Genomic DNA, 16,232 nt, shown 5'->3' on the forward strand with positions numbered 1-16,232 from the left:
ACAAATCCCAAACTGCGTGCATTTTATTTATTTATGTATATTATAAATTTTACATACACATCACTACGTGGGGGCAGGGCAGCAGCAGAGTGACTGCGTTTAACTCTTTTTATGCGGTGGGTGGCTTGTAGGGTGTAGGCTGGTGGTGGTTTCTGTTTGAGGGGCGCCAATTTACGCACAATGAAGAAAGTTTTGTGGGCGTTTCACCTGGGCTCCAAAAAGGGGGCGTGGGCGGGGGCGGGTGCGGGGGCAGAAGTGTATCTGGTAATTTTTAGCTTCCGTTTGCTGTTGCTTATTTGGGCATGACTGAACGAACGAACGAACGGCCGCCCACTCCAAATAAGTCAGTCCGCAGTCCGCAGTCCGTTTGTCCGTTTGTCAGGTGGCCGCCTCCCCTCAGGTGTGCATGCGTGAAAATTTTTCCACCACATCGATTACTTTACGCAAATTAGTGCGTAGATATTTTGCAAAAATGTTCTATAAATAATTCACGAACAGTTCAGTTTGATGTGCGGGTAAACGGCGTAATACGGGTGCCGTTCTTTTAGCCCAGGTCAGTTGACTTGGCTCACACTCCGCCAGCCAGGACCTAAATGATGGCTTCGATTGGACGGGATGGTGGTTGTTGTAGTGCTTGTAGATGGGCGAACACACACATTGTCGCTTCATTTAATCTAAACGCTTAATTTAGCAAATTTATGCATTTTTCATGTCACTATTAGAGGCGGAGAAGCTCTAAGCTTAAAAGTTTCAAATTTAAAATACTTCCTTTTGAAAGAATCTTTGTATCCACAGAAATATCTAAATGTTTGAAGCCTCGGTATGTTAAAAAAAATATGCCCAATCCGAAAGTCCAAAGGTTGATGGACTTGCATACTTTCAAAAAATTCATTGCCGCCCCCCCTGTGTGCTAAAAATAAAAAAACAAAAAACTTACAAAAATAAATTGCAAATAAAACTGGACACAAATTTAATTAAAATCATCCAAAAATTTATTAACGGTCTGTGCATATGCCCTTCCGCTGGCTCTTCTCGGATACAATCGCAAGGCCTTGCGCGAACGCGGTATAATGGCCAGTTTGTTCTCCCTCCGCAAGAACTTAAGATTAAAGTTCTCGAAGAAAGATGCGTTGTTCACAATGCGCACCAATATGGATTCCCTATTGAGAAGGGCAAATACAGTGTCGCGACCCACTGTGGATCCCGGCTCGGATTGATCCACCAGAACAATGTAGTGTATGCATTTGCAAGCTGCCTGCTTGAAGAGCGATGCTACAGAATCCGTGGCCAGGATGGGATCGAAATTGGGAGAGCCGGGTTTCTTCAGTTTCACCGGCACCAGAGCATTCATAACCGAATTCCGCATTTCATAAGAAGATTCTTTCGGAATTTCAAGACCATTGCGCTTGAACTCTGTGGGGAAGAACCGAAGTCCTGGCATTTTGAAGTTAAAGCTTGAGCAGTCATTCCTGTTCACCGGCCTGTTGCAATTGATCAGGACAACGTCCAGGAGGCGGGGGAACTGGGTTAGGGGGCAGAGCACGTCGTATACCGATTCAAGGCCATCCAATTTGTCCCCCAACTTGGTATCAGTGAAGTAGATAACGGTGGAGATGGGATTGTTGCTCACAAGCTCGCTCAAGGTCACGTTGAACCAAGAAAACCTTCCTTTGGCCTTGACTCTCACCATTCGAGCACCCTCTGCCGGGGAAATTCCGGGCTCTGGAAGAAAACTCAGGATTGCGAAGCATACCACTAACAGCATTTTATCCAGACCACGAATCTTTTAAACTAACTTCAGAAGCTTAGCAATCTCAATCGCTCGTAAATGTTTGAGTCCATGACAAATACAATTAGGCATAAGAAAATTAAATTGTTTCACCCCTTTTAGCGAATCCGATCAATTTTGTTTTATTTTTATTTATTTTGTTTGGCCTTGGCAAACTCTTTTCCATTAGCTTTATTTTTGGTAAAGTTGAACAAGCCTCCGCCACAGTTCCTTTTGATTAAAAGCAACTACGATAATAGAATATAGATACGCTTTTTTTTTTCGCTTTGATTAGATAACCGAATCCAATGACATTTAAAATTAATTTTATTTAAAATGACTTGTAATTGTATTCCTGGAATTTGGATTAAAAGGTGGTGAAGTGATGAAATGTTGGTCGTGTCTAGCAGGACTTTTGTAGACATAGATTACCAGTTAGGAAAAAAAAGTCAATTCATTATTCATTATTCAAAGATAAACCTAGTTCCGCTGATGTTAAGAAACTAAAGGTCAAAGGCATTATTATTTTAAAAGTTTGTTAGTCAACAAAAAAAAGTGGGTTTTCCAATGATCCCATGTTAATTTAAATTTCATGTCTTACAAAGACTTAATTTTGTATCCCTTGGAAGTGGACAGGCCATCGAAACTGAAATTAGCCTCAGCGTAGAGGCTTTTCAGGTATTTCAGCACTTCGTCATTCCTCCAGCTTTGGTCTTTGTTCCTGCAGGTGGGACACATATTCGCGCTGGGAAACTGCGTGGCAGTTAGCTTATTGAACTCGTTGTGCGTTTCCCAGAGCCAAAGTATCTCCGCGTCATGGGTCTTCACCAGTTCAATGGGTCGCCGTTTGACCATTTTCTCAAAGTTGCTCACGCAATCCGGACAATCATAGAAATACTTGACGAAATTCCAAATAGTCCGAAGAACGTTGCCCGGAAAGAGTGGGTAAGAGGGCAGCCCGTTCTGCACGGTCCAATAGTGGAACAATGTCCACAGGGCGCAGGGGTAGCCCCGCGAGCTGGAGCTGTTGGATGCGCAACCAACGTAGTCCTTGGCCGTAAAGACCTCCTGATATTTCAACTCTAGGGACTTTAGTTTTTCAGAGAACTGCTTCCCCGTCAACGGTTTAGGAGGTAATACTGGTGGCCAAGCGTATCTTACTAGCAAATCTCCATTATTATTCAGTGGGTTTAATTTCTTAAGGGCACGAAAGAACTCGTCTAGCGCCATCAATTTATCTCCTTCCATAAGTGTGGCATTTGGAATCACGGTGTGCATAAACGTGTCAAGGCCCTTGATCAGATCGGCTCGAAAGACTTGCTTCTTGACCTGCCTAAGTTGAAGATAGTTGTCAAAATTTACTCATTTCGATGGGTGTTCAAATAGTAAATGGCACAAACCCCAGTGCCACGTTGCAGAATAAAAGCTGGGCACAAAACAGAAGCATCCAAAGGCCCAATGACGTGGCCTTAGTTGGCGACTTGAGAAGCGGCTTCATTCTGGAACGATGATTACAGATCGACTATTAATTTCACTAATATTGAGCCCTTTTAAAGAACCCAGGGTAATTGTTTTTGTGTCGCTTTACTAGAAAACCGGCACGAATCAATGAAAGTCTTAATGTAATTATAAAAAATTAACTTTTGCTTTAATGGATATGCATCCAGTAATTCGGTTACTTGATAGTAACAGGGTTATATATAGATTGTTACACCCTAACTTTCCGTTTTGTTAAAGGTAGCCTACAACCGTTTTGATGTTGCCCTGTATAATAATATATATATAAGCTAAGAGTATGGTAATATCCGTTCCAGATCAGTCTAATAAATACTATATGGGATACTTTGGGATATTTATCATAAAGAATTGAGTAGCGGACCTTAATAAACTATAGGTATTAGGCAGTGCATCTAAGTTGTTAGCCAAAAATAAATGAAAGTCAATCTATTAATTCTCTGTTTAATATTTCCTGTCTTAAATAGATTTAGATTAGTATCCCAGGTGGGAAGCACGGTGTGCAAAATACTGTCGATGCCCTTGATCAAATCGATTCGATAGACCCGTAAAGGTCTCTTCACAATTTGCCTAAGGATCGCATTTTCTTGCATCTCCAAAAGATCTTTTTGCCCCTTTAATTCCGAAAAACCTAAGGTACTCATTTATGGCAGCGGCATATGATTCACCTGTCTCAATTTATGGTGCCAGCTGAAGCGGGTTTCCAGCCCGATCTATGATGGCCAGATTCTGTGTTGAGGGTTCAAGGCCAAAGTTGGCAAAGATCTAACGGTCTTCAGTGATCCGCACCTTTGCTACCGTGTAGGACAGTATTTCGAGAACCGTGCTTGATCCAATCATAGAATTTTTTGGCTGAAAAACAAGGACTACGTACTTAAGACCACCAGGCATGGTATTTTGTGAGGCGAAAACTCTGGCAACGGAGTCACTTAGCGTTAGTGGTTTAAAAAGCTCCTACGTTTTATATCTTAGCTCAAGGCTACTCAAAAAAAAAGTCAGATTTCGTTTGATAATCTCTGGTTTTCTGCTTGGTATCTCGGCTCCCAGGAAACTCTCATTAAAATTGGTAGGAAAGTAGCGCAGCGAAGGCATAGTACTGATGTTCAAATCGCGACATATCTCCACATTCTCTTCCTGACCACAATCCATAGCATACATTTGGATTACCCTACTCCAACTCCTCAGATCGTTGGCCAAACTCTTAAATATGGGAGCACACTCTAAGCAATCGTCGCTGAAGGAGCTGAAAAATTGTAGTAATTAAGAGCCCGGTCTTCGAAGTATAAACCCCAGTGACTCAAAGTTGACCGTTTCAACATTGTCACTCGGATGATAAATCCGGATCTGGGAAACCACTTTGCCGTATAAAAGCAGCACAAAGAACAGGGATCACTTGAGAATTGAATTCATTTCGAAGCAGTGATGGAGTTTTACTTATAAAAAATGTAATTGTAGCAGAAATTGAAATTGTTTCGCATTTGTTATGCAACCGAAAAAAATTGTTATAAATTGTTATGCACGTTTTAAACCTTAACTAAATCCAAAGAATTTGAAACTATTAATATTTTTCACCTTTACTTTATTACTTTTTGACCCAACAAATAAAGATTATAAGTAATATTTGACAAGATTATACATATGTTTATAATGCAATTTATGTGAAGTAGTTTAAGTACTAGAAATGTATTTTCAATCGTATCCCTGCGAGGTGGGAAGCCCGTAAAAGCTTACGTTCTTGATGTCATATAGGTGTTTCAAATATTTTAAGACTTCATCCTTTCGCCACTCGGAGTTATTATTCCGACAATGGGGACAGTTCTCCTTGCTGGGGAACTGGATCTTTGGGAACTGGGGATCCTCAGTGATGGGATCGCCAGCAATGCGTTGATTGACTTCATTGTGGGCCTCCCAGAGCCAGAGTATCTCCTCGTCAGAGGTTTTCACTTGCGACATATTTCGGCGATTTGCCATCTCTTGGAAGTGTTTGGAACAATCCGAGCAGCCGAAAAAGTACCTTACAAATCCATGAATGGTGTTTAGAATGTTGCCCGGCTGAAATTGCTGCGGTTTCTTCGCTGCCTCCACGGTCCAGTGGTGAAACAGTGTCCACAGGGAGCAGGTGAAACTCCGCAGGAGTGGTCGTGTTCCAATGCAGCCAATGTAGCGCTTGGCCTTGAAAACCTTCAGGTTCTTCTCCTCTGATTCAATTAACTGCTTGAACTCAGATCCTTTGTCCAATCTACGTTGTGTGGAGCGGTACACTCTGGACACCAGTTCCCTACCATCCTTATTCAGGGGATTCAAATACATCAGAGCCTTCATTACGTTATGCAGGGCGAGATCATTTCCACCCTGAAAGAAAAAGTATTTGTGAAGTTCGTTGTGCAGGATCTTGTCGATGGCCTGCTCCAGATCGGCACGATAGATCTTGAGTGGCGGTTTAAGGACCTCAGCAAGGACGGCTTTATTCCGCTGATCCAGAAACTCATTGTCGTTCGTGGCCACAACGATGGGCAGTGGCGGATCTGGCTTAAAATTGAGCTTTTTCAGGAAATCCCCAACAGTGTTCGCATAATCTTGGCTTGTATTGGAAGCAGGTTCCAGATACTGGGCATTTCCACCTCGATCGATTATTGCTAGCGATTCACTGGTGGGTACCAGACCAAAGTTGGCAAAAATCTGGGCATCGGGGACAATTCTCACTGCCACTTCCTTGAAGGGAAGCAAATCCAGCAGCGTGTCCCTGCCAATGTATGCCTTTTTTGGCTGCAGCACGAGGGCAATGTATTTGACGGGGCTGTCCAATTTCTGATGATCCCGGAATACTGTCTCTGCCGTATCGTTTGGTGTTAGATGACGGAAATTTGCCACATCGGCTGCGTACTCATATTGTCCCAATAAATCGGCCAGAACGGCAGTTATAAACTTGGGATCCTGGGTGGGTATGACAGAGCCAAGGAATTTCTGCATCTTCTCCGTGTCGGGACCAAAGAAGCGCAGCGAGGGCGTCTGGCGCACACTGAACACCCTGCAGAGCTCAGCATTCCGCTCCTGGGCGCAATCCACGGCATAGAATCGGAGCAGTCTGCGCCACTTGTACAGGTCGCGGGCTAGACCCTTGTAGACCGGTGCAAAGCGCTGACAGTCGCCGCAGAAGGTGTTCAAGAACTGGACCAGCTTGTTGGTGTGCAGGTTCAGGACCGGCCTCAGTGAGCCAATGTCCAGCATAATCACATTGTCCGCATCGCTATAGAGACTGGCCTCGTTGGCCGTCCTTCTGGCATTTGTGCGGCCAAACACTTCGGGGGCGAAGAGCAGCAGCAGGCTGCACAGAAGCGTCTGGAGTTGCCGAATCCAAGTCATTTCCACACGACGGTGCTCACCACTCAAATGGGCCACTTAAACTGATCCAATCGCAAGGGCTCTTTGGTAATTATAGCCGCATTTGGATTCGCCCTGCCTCGCTTGTTAAATCACCCATCCCAAATCTCTCTTTTCTCTCAAAACTGGTTTTCATAATTTCGTGGCTCGGTATTCTATCCAGGTACACCCAAATGAATTCCAAAAAATTGTATGTTTATTTTTTTTTTTTGTATTATGCACAAAAGATAGAAACCGAAAAGTCGAATAAATATAGGTAGCAGGAGCAGTATAACATACAACAACAACTTGGTTGGCATTTATTTTGATTGCGTTTATTGCCTGCTGATAAGCACTTGAGCTATGTCGTAGTTTTCTAAGTTCTTCTCAAGGTGGGCAATCCGTAAAAGCTGACGCGCTTAATACTGTAGATGCGCTTCAGGTATTTCAACACCTCGGCTGTGTTCCATCCATTTGGCTTCTTATGACAGGCCGGGCAGTGTTTCCGCAGCGGAAATTGCACTTTGGGGAACTTGGGATCCTCAGTGGCGTCGCCGGCCAACCTATTGTTGACCTCGTTATGGGCTGCCCAAAGCCAAAGTATCTCCTCGTCATGGGACCTCACGGATTCCACATTTCGCCGCTTGGCCATCTGCTGGAAGTGCTTGGCACACTCAGTGCAGCCGAAAAAGTACTTGGCAAATCCGAAGAGAGCAAATATCACAAAGCCGGGCTTAAATACCTTTGGATTTTGGGCCGACATCACAGTCAAATGGTGGAAAAGTGTCCAAAATGAGCAGGTGATGCCGCGCATTAGAGGCTTAGAGCCAATGCAGCCAACGTAGCGAAATATTTTGAAGACTTTTCCCAGACTTTTTTCGATTTCCGTAACTTTATTCGCCAACTCGGCTCCTTTAATTTTCTTAATAGTCTTTAGGTGACTTTCAAGCCTAAAAAGTAGCTTTCTGCCGTCTTGGTTTAAAGGATTAAAGCGGTTAAACAACTGAATAAGACGGTACAAGGCCAAAAACTTTTCCCCCTTAATGAGTGGCGCCTTGGGAATCTCGATGTGCAGAAGTTGATGAAGAGCCTGCTCCAAGTCGGCTTGATAGACAACCGGTGGTGAAGCCAGCACCTTCTTCAGAATAATAGCGTCCATCCCCTGCGGTAATACCTCTTTCGGAGCTATAGTTGTTGGCAATTTGGGAATCCTAGTGTGCTTATTTTGTTCTAGAAATTTAGCAACACTTTCCACGTAAGCAGAGCTACTTTCTTCGGTTGGCCTTAATGGATGCTCTTTGCCAGTTCTATCTAGAAGGGCAATATTTCGGGCGGAAGGCTTCAGGCCAAATTGGGTGAAGAGCTGAGCATCATTTAGGATTCGCACAGCGACATCGGGATAGGGAAGAAGGTCCAGAAGCGTTAATATTCCGATCTGGGAGTTCTGCGGCTGAAATACGAGCAAAATATAAAGCAGCTTACTGTTAAAACGACCGAAGATACTCTTTGCAGTCTCATTTTTCTGAACAGGAGCAAAGATCGGCTTTAGTTCCTTGGTTCCAGTGTAGTCATTTTTGGCCAGATGCTTAACAAGCAGGTCCACGATTTTCTTGGAACTCTCAATGGGTAAATTTGTTCCGAGTCCATGACGCGATTTCACGAAATTTGAATGATAGTAGCGCAGTGTGGGCGTCGACTTGATTTCAAAATCCCGGCATACACTCACGTTGTCCTCCTGGGCACAGTCTACGGCAAAGATTCGCAGAATACGGTTCCACTTTTGCAGATCGATAGCCAGTTTCTTGTAGATGGGCACGAACCTTCGACAGTGTCCGCAGAAAATGTTCAGATATTGCACCAACTTTCCAAGGGCTGGAGCCTTTAGAGCTTTCTGAAAAACCAAGCCTTCGACCACATGCACATTATCCGAACGTGAGTATAGGGATACTTTCTCAGCTTCAGCACTCCTAAATCTAACCGAAAATCCTCCCGGTATAATCGCGATAAAGAGGAGGCTCTTGAAAAACGAGAGTCCGAAGAGCCGAATCATTTTAATTTGTTAACTTATGCCAATGCGCAGTATTGCCAAGATCCGATTGGTATAGCCGTGGTTACTTATATTTAATTAGCTTCGCTCCTTACACTAATTGTATAACGCTAAAGTCGAACGTGTCGACTATTAGATACCCGGTACTTAGTTAACCAATATCAAAATATATATGACTCCAACAGAGGGCGCTAGCAACTCCATTCCCGCAGCAAGCCATAGTGTCAAAAGCGTCATCTGTTGTAAAAAAATAAATGACTACACTGCGAGGAAATTAATGTATCTAAAATATCAAGAGTAAATCAGGCTCTCTGAAAAAGACAACAAAAAATTCTTTATAAGTTGGTTTTTTTTATTATTAACTTCACAATTTTTAATTTAGATTTGATATCTTTGACGCTTATTATTTGATTATATACATTTGCGTTATAAATATCGAAGGTGAGGCAGTCCAAAAAAGCTCACATTTTTATAATTGTACAGGCCTTTAAGGTATTTCAATACCTCAGGTCTTTTCCACTTCTTACAGCAACGACAGGCACGGCAATGTTTGCACTGCGGAAACTGCTTCTTGGGGAACTTGGGGTCCTCCGTGGGGTCGCCAGCCAACCTTTTATTTACCTCGTTATGGGCCGCCCACAGCCAAAGGATCTCCTCGTCGTGGGACTTCACTTGTCCTATTTTCCGCCGCTTGGCCATCGCCTGGAAGTGCATGGCACACTCCGAGCAGCCGAAAAAGAACTTGGCAAATCCGAAAAGGGCCAGTAACACGCACTTTGGCTTATAAATTTTTGGTTTGAGGGCCGACATCACAGTCAAGTAATGGAACAGTGTCCAAAAGGAACAGGGGATTCCCCGCGTAAAGGTTTTGGACCCAAGACAGCCAACGTAGCGCTTCCCCTTAAAGATCTTTCCCAGCCCCTTTTCGATTTCTTTCAGTTTATCCGCAAACTGTTCTCCAGTGATTTCACTTATTGAAGTCAAATGTTTCACTAGACTTTTCAGCAGACGCTTTCCCTCTTTGTTTAAGGGACTAAAGCGGTTGAACACTCTTATCAAATGGCGTAGGGCCGTAAACTTGTATCCATTAATTAATTTCGTTTTAGGTATCTCTATATGCAAGATTTGGTCGAGTGCCTGCTCCAAATCAGCTTGATAGAGCTTCGGTGGTGTGTTCAGAACTTGGTCCAGAATAAAACCATCAATCCCATTGGGCAATAGCTCCTTGGGAGCTTCAGTTGTTGGCAATTTGGGAACACTTGTATGTCCTTTTGGCTCAAGAAATTGAACAACGCTTTCCACATAAGCAGAACTATTTTCTCCGCCTGGCGTTAATGGATGCACCTTTCCAGACCTATCTAAAAGGGCTATTTTTTGGGCAGCTGGCTCAAGGCCAAATTGGGAGAAGAGCTGAGTGTCATCCAGGATCCGCACAGCCACATCGGGATAAGGAAGGAGGTCCAAAACCGTTTTTATTCCAATCTTCGAGTTCTGAGGCTGCAAAACCAGCAAAATGTATGGCAGTTCTTTGTCAAATCGATCGAAGATACTCTTCGCATTCTCATTTTTCTGAATATGTTGAAAGATGGGTTTCCGATCCTTGGTTCCAGTGTAGTCATTTTTGGCCAAATGGTCAATAAGTTGTTCCACTATTTTTTCAGGATCCGATGTGTTAATATTCGTGCCGAGCGAACTACCCGTGCTCACAAAATTTGAGGGATAAAAACGAATAGAGGGCGTCCTAACAATTTCAAAATCCCGACATACTTTCACGTTGACCTCCTGGGCACAGTCTACGGCATAGATACGGAGAACACGATTCCACTTTTGCAGATCGACACCCAACTTCTTGTAGACGGGTACGAACCTGCGACAGTCTCCGCAGAAAATGTTCATAAACTGCACCAACTTTCCAAGGGCTGGCTCTTTGAGAGAATTGTAAAAAGTCCTTCCGTTCATCATATACACATTATCCACATCTGGTGAGTATAGAGATTCCCCATCTCTAAACCGAATCGAAAGTCCTCCCCGTGCAATCACGATAAGAAAAAACGATAGTCCGAAGAGACGAATCATTTTTGAATGAGACCTTTGCTAATATGGATTTGCGTTTCCCTTTATTGTGTTAAATAAAAATAAAAACGTAATACATTTATCTCATTAGCGTCGCTTTTGGTTGTGCTGCGAAAAACAACCGTACTACTCCATAGCTGATTTTAATAATTAATATTGGTATATTATGGTGTAGGACATTCCATAGAAACTAAGGTTATTGATGTTATAGAGACTTTTTAAGTATTTTAAAACATTCGGTCGCATCCAACCATTTTCATCTTTGCAATCACGGCAACTGGCCTTGCTGGGAAACTGAATTTTGGGAAATTCTGGGTCTAGAGTGCCGTCATCTTCCAGACGTTTATTGAACTCATTATGCGTTTCCCAAAGCCAGAGTATTTCTTCATCGTGTGATTTCACATCCAAAGGCTTTGCTATGCTTAGAAACTCTTCGGCGCAGGAAGGACACTCAAAGAAAAAGTGCTGGATAAAGCCTTTAATAGCTTTTGCCACAAATCCCGGCTGGAATGGCTCGCTTAGATTGGCTCCCTCCACAGTTAGATAATGGAATAGGATCCACAGGGAGCAGGGGTACTCTCGCAGGAAGGGTTTTGAGGGAACACAGCCCACGTAGTGCCTTCCGCCGAAGACCAAACTTGGAGCCAATTCCAACGTATACACGCGCAGCAGGAACTCTTCTCCTGTAAGGTGATTTTTATGCTCCAGCCACTTGTGCATCGCTATAAGCATCATTTTACCCTTCCGGTTTAGTGGATTGACTTTGGCCAAAACCATCATAAAGTTCTTCAGAGCAACAAGGCTGTCGCCTTCTAGGTTTTGCTCCTTGGGGATCTCAATGTGCAGCAGTTTGTACAAAGCCCGCTCTAAATCAGCACGGTATATTCTCACTGGTGCTCTCAACACATACTGTTCAATCTCTTTCTGCTCCAGTTGATAGGAATCCGCACCTTCCGCCCACACTATGGGTTGATGCGATGGGGTACTTGGATAGCCTTCATCTTTTAGGAACTTTTGCAGGAGATGAACATAGGCTTTGACCGAATGCCTTGCTGTTTCAAAGGAATGCTGTTTCCCATTCCGCTCGAAAATGCTCAGCTTTTTGCCAGCAGTCAAGTCCATGAGAATATGATCATCTTCAACAATTCGTACCCTCACTTCCTTGTGGGGCAGCATATCGAGAGCAGTCTCCAATCCGAGAAATGAACGACTTGGCTGGTAGACGAGTACAATGTATTGAATCTTCTCATCGTCTGGCCAGAGGTTACTCAAAGTTTCATTGTGCAGAACAACATCGAAGTTTAGACTACGGTGCTCGGCAAAACTGAGAAGTCCAACAAGATCCTCCACAATTGAAGTTAATTCCAGGTTGGTTATTTCGAATCCGTGGTGATAACCAACCAGATCTAAATGAAAGAATCTTAGAGTGGGCATTTGTCGAACCCTGTGATCGCCACAGACTCTTATGTTGTGCCCTTTGGTGCAGTCGAAAAAGTAAACAGCCAGCACTTTCCGCCATTTACTTACTTTAAAAATTAGTTTTTCCATCGTGTCCTCGAACAACACGCACTGTTTGCAGAAATTGTTGGAGAAAATCACTAGCTTTCCAAGCGCCGGCTTAATCAAGATTTTCTCCAGACTTTTTGAGTTCAAAATTTCGGGCACATTCTTTCCGTAAATAAAGTGTGGTCTTGTCTTACCCGTGGAAAAGGGTAAAAATATGAAAATCAACGATGCCCACAGCACCAAAGTGGTGGAATGAACTGGAAACATCGTTTCCAAAAGCGTTTTGCGGCGTTACTGGAAATATTATAATAAATCTGTTTCTGGATTGCCGGAAATAATTGCTTCAATTGGACCTGCTTCACTTATTCATTTGATTTCATTCTTTCTCTTTCTTAATATAAGCAAAACAAGAACACATTATACCCTTGCAGAGGGTATTATAATTTCAGTCAGAAGTTTGCAACGCAGTGAAGGAGACGTTTCCGACCCTATAAAGTATATATATTCTTGATCAGCATCACTAGGAGAGTCGATCTAGCCATGTCCGTCTGTCCGTCTGTCCGTCTGTCCGTCTGTCCGTCCGTTTATATGCAAACTAGTCTCTCAGTTTTAAAGCTATCTGCATGAAACTTTCCCAAAAGTTGTCTTTCTATTGCAGGTAGTATATAAGTCGGAACGAGCCGGATCGGACGACTATAGCATATAGCTCCCATAGGAACAATCGGAAAAATAAATGAAAAAAAATTATAACTTTGCTGTTTTTTAATTTTTTGTTTAGTTCTTCGACATATAGTAATGGTAAAATATTTCCGATTTACGGTTTAAATTTCATCAAAATCGGACGACTATAGCATATAGCTCCCATAGGAACAATCGGAAAAATAAATGAAAAAAAATTATAACTTTGCTGTTTTTTAATTTTTTGTTTAGTTCTTCGAGATATAGTAATGGTTTAATATTTCAGAATTACGGTTTCAATTTCATCAAAATCGGACGACTATAGCATATAGCTCCCATAGGAACAATCGGAAAAATAAATGAAAAAAATTATAACTTTTCTGTTTTTTAATTTTTTGTTTAGTTCTTCGACATATAGCAATGTTTAATTATTTCAGAATTATGGTATAAATTTTATCAAAATCGGACGTCTATAGCATATAGCTCCCATAGAAATAATACAAATATATAAAATAACTATCTAATAATTGAGCTGCAAATAATCATAGTTTCAATGTTTTTTTTTAGCACATACTCAAGTAAATCATAATTTAAATGTTTTCAAAAGTATTTAATTAATGCAATAGCTGCAAGGGTATATGAACTTCGGCTTGCCGAAGTTTGCTTTCCTTCTTGTTTTTTTTTTAAATTAGCATTGAGAGGCTGGCATGTAGTACTTTCTGTATTTATTTTGTTTTGTATATATTTTTTTATTTATTTATTTATTCCTTAAATTAACGAAGTTTTCCTCAATTCAGGGTTTTTTTTTCTAGTTGTAGCTAGTTATTAATAGGAATGGAGAATTTACGTACAGTATCATTCTGCTTTATTTTATCAAAGAAAGGTATAACAACAGATTTTATTTTGAGAATAAAATGTAAGCACCACAAAATGTTCAGAATAATGTCAGAACTCATTAACTTTTACTGCTAAGGATTTTTAAGGTTCTATGGTGGAATTTAATTTACTTGGATCCTTCCCATGCAGTAGAAAGACACAGAAGTGGCAATTTTTTCGTAAACTGCCTGCAGTGCAAAGATTTTTCGTGTCATGGGTTCTCTTAGACTTGTGGACAGAGTTCGTTGACTCATTCAGGCCAATAAGACTCAGTTTCGGCTTTGAATATATATCTCTTAGATAATGGAGTACAGCATTTTTGTCCCAAGCATTGCCATTTTTTCTGCATTCCGGGCAATTATTTGAGTCGGGAAACTGTATCTTTGGAAATCTGGGATCCTCAATTCTTTTGTAGGCAAGATGTTTGTTGATTGCGTTGTGAGTCCGCCATAGCCACAAGACTTCCTCGTCATAATTTTTCATCTTAGAGATACATTGAAGCTTGAAAATTTGTTCAAAATATTTTGAGCACGACACACAGGTGGGAAAGAAATATCTAAAAAAATCACTGATTGTCTGGATAACATGAGTGGCTATAAGCTTGACTCCACTATTGGCAGTCACTTCGGCGGTAAGGAAATGAAATAGATGCCACAGGGAGCAAGAAAATCCCCTCATTAATGCCTGGGTTGATCGGCAGCCCACAAAGTCTGCGGCAGTGAACACCATTCCATATTCCGTTTCATAGCAATTGACCAGGTCAATGAAATTAATTCCCGTCAACACGTCGTACTTATTTAGCCAGGTTAGCAGATCCCGAAGGAGCTGTCTTTTTTTCTCGCTTACAGGACTTAAATGGATCAGCACTTCAAAGAACCTTCTTAAAGCTTTCAGTGCCTCGCCCCTTATGACTTTGATCTTGGGTATTTCGACGTGCAGCAAGGTACCAATAGCCATCTCAATATCTGCTTGGTAGATCTTTGATGGATTATTGAGAACGTAATCGATGATCCTTAGATTGTCCTGACTTAGGGTAATTTCTTTCTCTTCACTATCATTTGAATCGGCTTTGTCCTCTCCGATCGGGCTACGTTTGTGAATCGGAGCTTTGTAGTTTTTCCTGTTTGAGCTCCTCAAAACAGTTCGGGAACGCTGCCCCAGAGTTTTTAGAAGCTTCTTCAAGCTGTCCACATAAGCCTTAGTTGTTTTTTGTGATGGGAACATTGAGTGGCTCACACCTTTCCGATCGAAGAGCACTAATTTTTGGGCAAAGGGTTCCAAGCCGAAATTTGCAAACAGTTGGGGGTCCTCAACAATTCGAACAGCCACCTCGGGATGGGGCAACATTTCTAAAAGAGTTTTTAATCCGATCTTGGAATGCCTGGGCTGAAAGACGAGTACCAAGTACTTCATATGTTTATCCTTATGAAACAGCGACTTTAAAGTTTCCTTAGATTGCAGGGACTTAAACACCGGTTCATGGGAAGATCCACCTTTATGCGAGTTACTAGCCAGCAGAGTGGCCAGTTCATTGGTTATATCTTGGGACTTTCGACTTCTGATCTCAATACCAATGCCATCGCGTTCCCTTTGGAAATTTAAATGAAAGAAGCGCAGAGTGGGCAAATGTTTTATGTGGTAGTCCTGGCAGACTTTCGAACTTTCTTCACAGTCCACTTTGTGGATTTCCAGAACTCTATGCCAATTATGCAGTTGACGAAACAATTTGTGAAACGTGGATGCAAAGGATTGACAGTCATGGCAGGACTTACTGGAGAAAACCACCAGTTTTCCGAGGGCTGGAACACGCAGCTCGTTCTCCGATAAAGTATTGGTTGTCCTTTGATGTCCTCCGAGTGCGGACATTCTTAAGTTATCCCGGTGTGTTAGGCTTTGACGGTGATGATTTGCTTGTATGGTTAAAAACAATATATGCAGGAAAGTTGTAACCAATATTGCCGTTGAACATGGTCGTATCATTTTTAGGCGAAACTCGCGGTCTTACATAGCTGCCGATACTAATTTGAGTCGCTTTTCAAGTTTCCCTCGTTCCGGTGGTCTTATGTCATATCAATTTTGTTATGGTAAATACATATTACTTCAAAGCGAAGCGTTTAGAAATGCAATTGCATAGACAAACACAATTAAATTGGTTTTAGTGAAATGGAAATAAGTTATAATCGTGCAAGTTGTTCAGAAGGAAGCAGAAACTAGAATTTTTTTTACTACTCCAACCATATTTATTGACTAATAGTTTGATAAAACTTTTATATTTTATTTATTATTTAAACGTAAAAATGGCTATCTTTTCAGATTCCTCAATAGGGTGGTATTATTTTCTTCTATCGGCTTTATTAGCCACAATTTCAGATGAAAAGTTGCAATCCTCTTTGGCTTCGTCATTTGCAG

At 41.9% G+C, this 16,232-nt stretch overlaps 7 protein-coding genes across 7 annotated transcripts; all 7 read right to left on the reverse strand.

Moving 5' to 3' along the window:
• Positions 1-968: 968 nt before the first annotated feature.
• Positions 969-3,303, reverse strand: LOC128265475 (sulfhydryl oxidase 2-like). The gene is made up of 2 exons (XM_053001509.1): positions 3,169-3,303; positions 969-3,101 (listed from the first exon to the last, which is right to left on the reverse strand). The coding sequence occupies exons 1-2, from the start codon at positions 3,264-3,266 to the stop codon at positions 2,366-2,368; spliced, it is 834 nt and encodes a 277-aa protein (XP_052857469.1). The 5' UTR covers positions 3,267-3,303; the 3' UTR covers positions 969-2,365.
• LOC128251829 (uncharacterized) lies at positions 971-1,765 on the reverse strand. Its single transcript, XM_052979022.1, has one exon. It carries the CDS (start codon positions 1,763-1,765, stop codon positions 971-973), a length of 795 nt encoding a protein of 264 aa, XP_052834982.1.
• Positions 3,304-4,841: 1,538 nt separating the features above from the next.
• Positions 4,842-6,686, reverse strand: LOC128265380 (sulfhydryl oxidase 1-like). The gene has a single exon (XM_053001358.1). It carries the CDS (start codon positions 6,644-6,646, stop codon positions 4,973-4,975), a length of 1,674 nt encoding a protein of 557 aa, XP_052857318.1. The 5' UTR covers positions 6,647-6,686; the 3' UTR covers positions 4,842-4,972.
• Positions 6,687-6,874: 188 nt separating this feature from the next.
• LOC128251830 (sulfhydryl oxidase 1-like) lies at positions 6,875-8,693 on the reverse strand. The gene has a single exon (XM_052979023.1). It carries the CDS (start codon positions 8,691-8,693, stop codon positions 7,020-7,022), a length of 1,674 nt encoding a protein of 557 aa, XP_052834983.1. The 3' UTR covers positions 6,875-7,019.
• Positions 8,694-9,104: 411 nt separating this feature from the next.
• On the reverse strand, positions 9,105-10,876 carry LOC128265388 (sulfhydryl oxidase 2-like). The gene has a single exon (XM_053001371.1). It carries the CDS (start codon positions 10,764-10,766, stop codon positions 9,117-9,119), a length of 1,650 nt encoding a protein of 549 aa, XP_052857331.1. The 5' UTR covers positions 10,767-10,876; the 3' UTR covers positions 9,105-9,116.
• On the reverse strand, positions 10,789-12,550 carry LOC128265404 (sulfhydryl oxidase 2-like). The gene has a single exon (XM_053001390.1). The coding sequence runs from the start codon at positions 12,534-12,536 to the stop codon at positions 10,914-10,916; it is 1,623 nt and encodes a 540-aa protein (XP_052857350.1). The 5' UTR covers positions 12,537-12,550; the 3' UTR covers positions 10,789-10,913.
• A 1,245-nt stretch (positions 12,551-13,795) lies between these two features.
• On the reverse strand, positions 13,796-15,816 carry LOC128265371 (sulfhydryl oxidase 1-like). Its single transcript, XM_053001339.1, has one exon. The coding sequence runs from the start codon at positions 15,801-15,803 to the stop codon at positions 13,926-13,928; it is 1,878 nt and encodes a 625-aa protein (XP_052857299.1). The 5' UTR covers positions 15,804-15,816; the 3' UTR covers positions 13,796-13,925.
• Positions 15,817-16,232: the final 416 nt, after the last annotated feature.

The sequence above is a fragment of the Drosophila gunungcola genome, chromosome 3R (assembly GCF_025200985.1).
Source record: "Drosophila gunungcola strain Sukarami chromosome 3R, Dgunungcola_SK_2, whole genome shotgun sequence".
NCBI lineage: Eukaryota > Metazoa > Arthropoda > Insecta > Diptera > Drosophilidae > Drosophila > Drosophila gunungcola.

Coding starts and splice junctions, on each gene's coding strand:
- LOC128265371 (XM_053001339.1), bottom strand. CDS start 15,803: ATGATACGACCATGTTCAACGGCAATATTGGTTACAACTTTCCTGCAT.
- LOC128265404 (XM_053001390.1), bottom strand. CDS start 12,536: ATGTTTCCAGTTCATTCCACCACTTTGGTGCTGTGGGCATCGTTGATT.
- LOC128265388 (XM_053001371.1), bottom strand. CDS start 10,766: ATGATTCGTCTCTTCGGACTATCGTTTTTTCTTATCGTGATTGCACGG.
- LOC128265380 (XM_053001358.1), bottom strand. CDS start 6,646: ATGACTTGGATTCGGCAACTCCAGACGCTTCTGTGCAGCCTGCTGCTG.
- LOC128251829 (XM_052979022.1), bottom strand. CDS start 1,765: ATGCTGTTAGTGGTATGCTTCGCAATCCTGAGTTTTCTTCCAGAGCCC.
- LOC128251830 (XM_052979023.1), bottom strand. CDS start 8,693: ATGATTCGGCTCTTCGGACTCTCGTTTTTCAAGAGCCTCCTCTTTATC.
- LOC128265475 (XM_053001509.1), bottom strand. CDS start 3,266: ATGAAGCCGCTTCTCAAGTCGCCAACTAAGGCCACGTCATTGGGCCTT. Junction 3,102..3,168: donor TTCTGCAACGTGGCACTGGG/GTTTGTGCCATT, acceptor TCTTCAACTTAG/GCAGGTCAAGAAGCAAGTCT.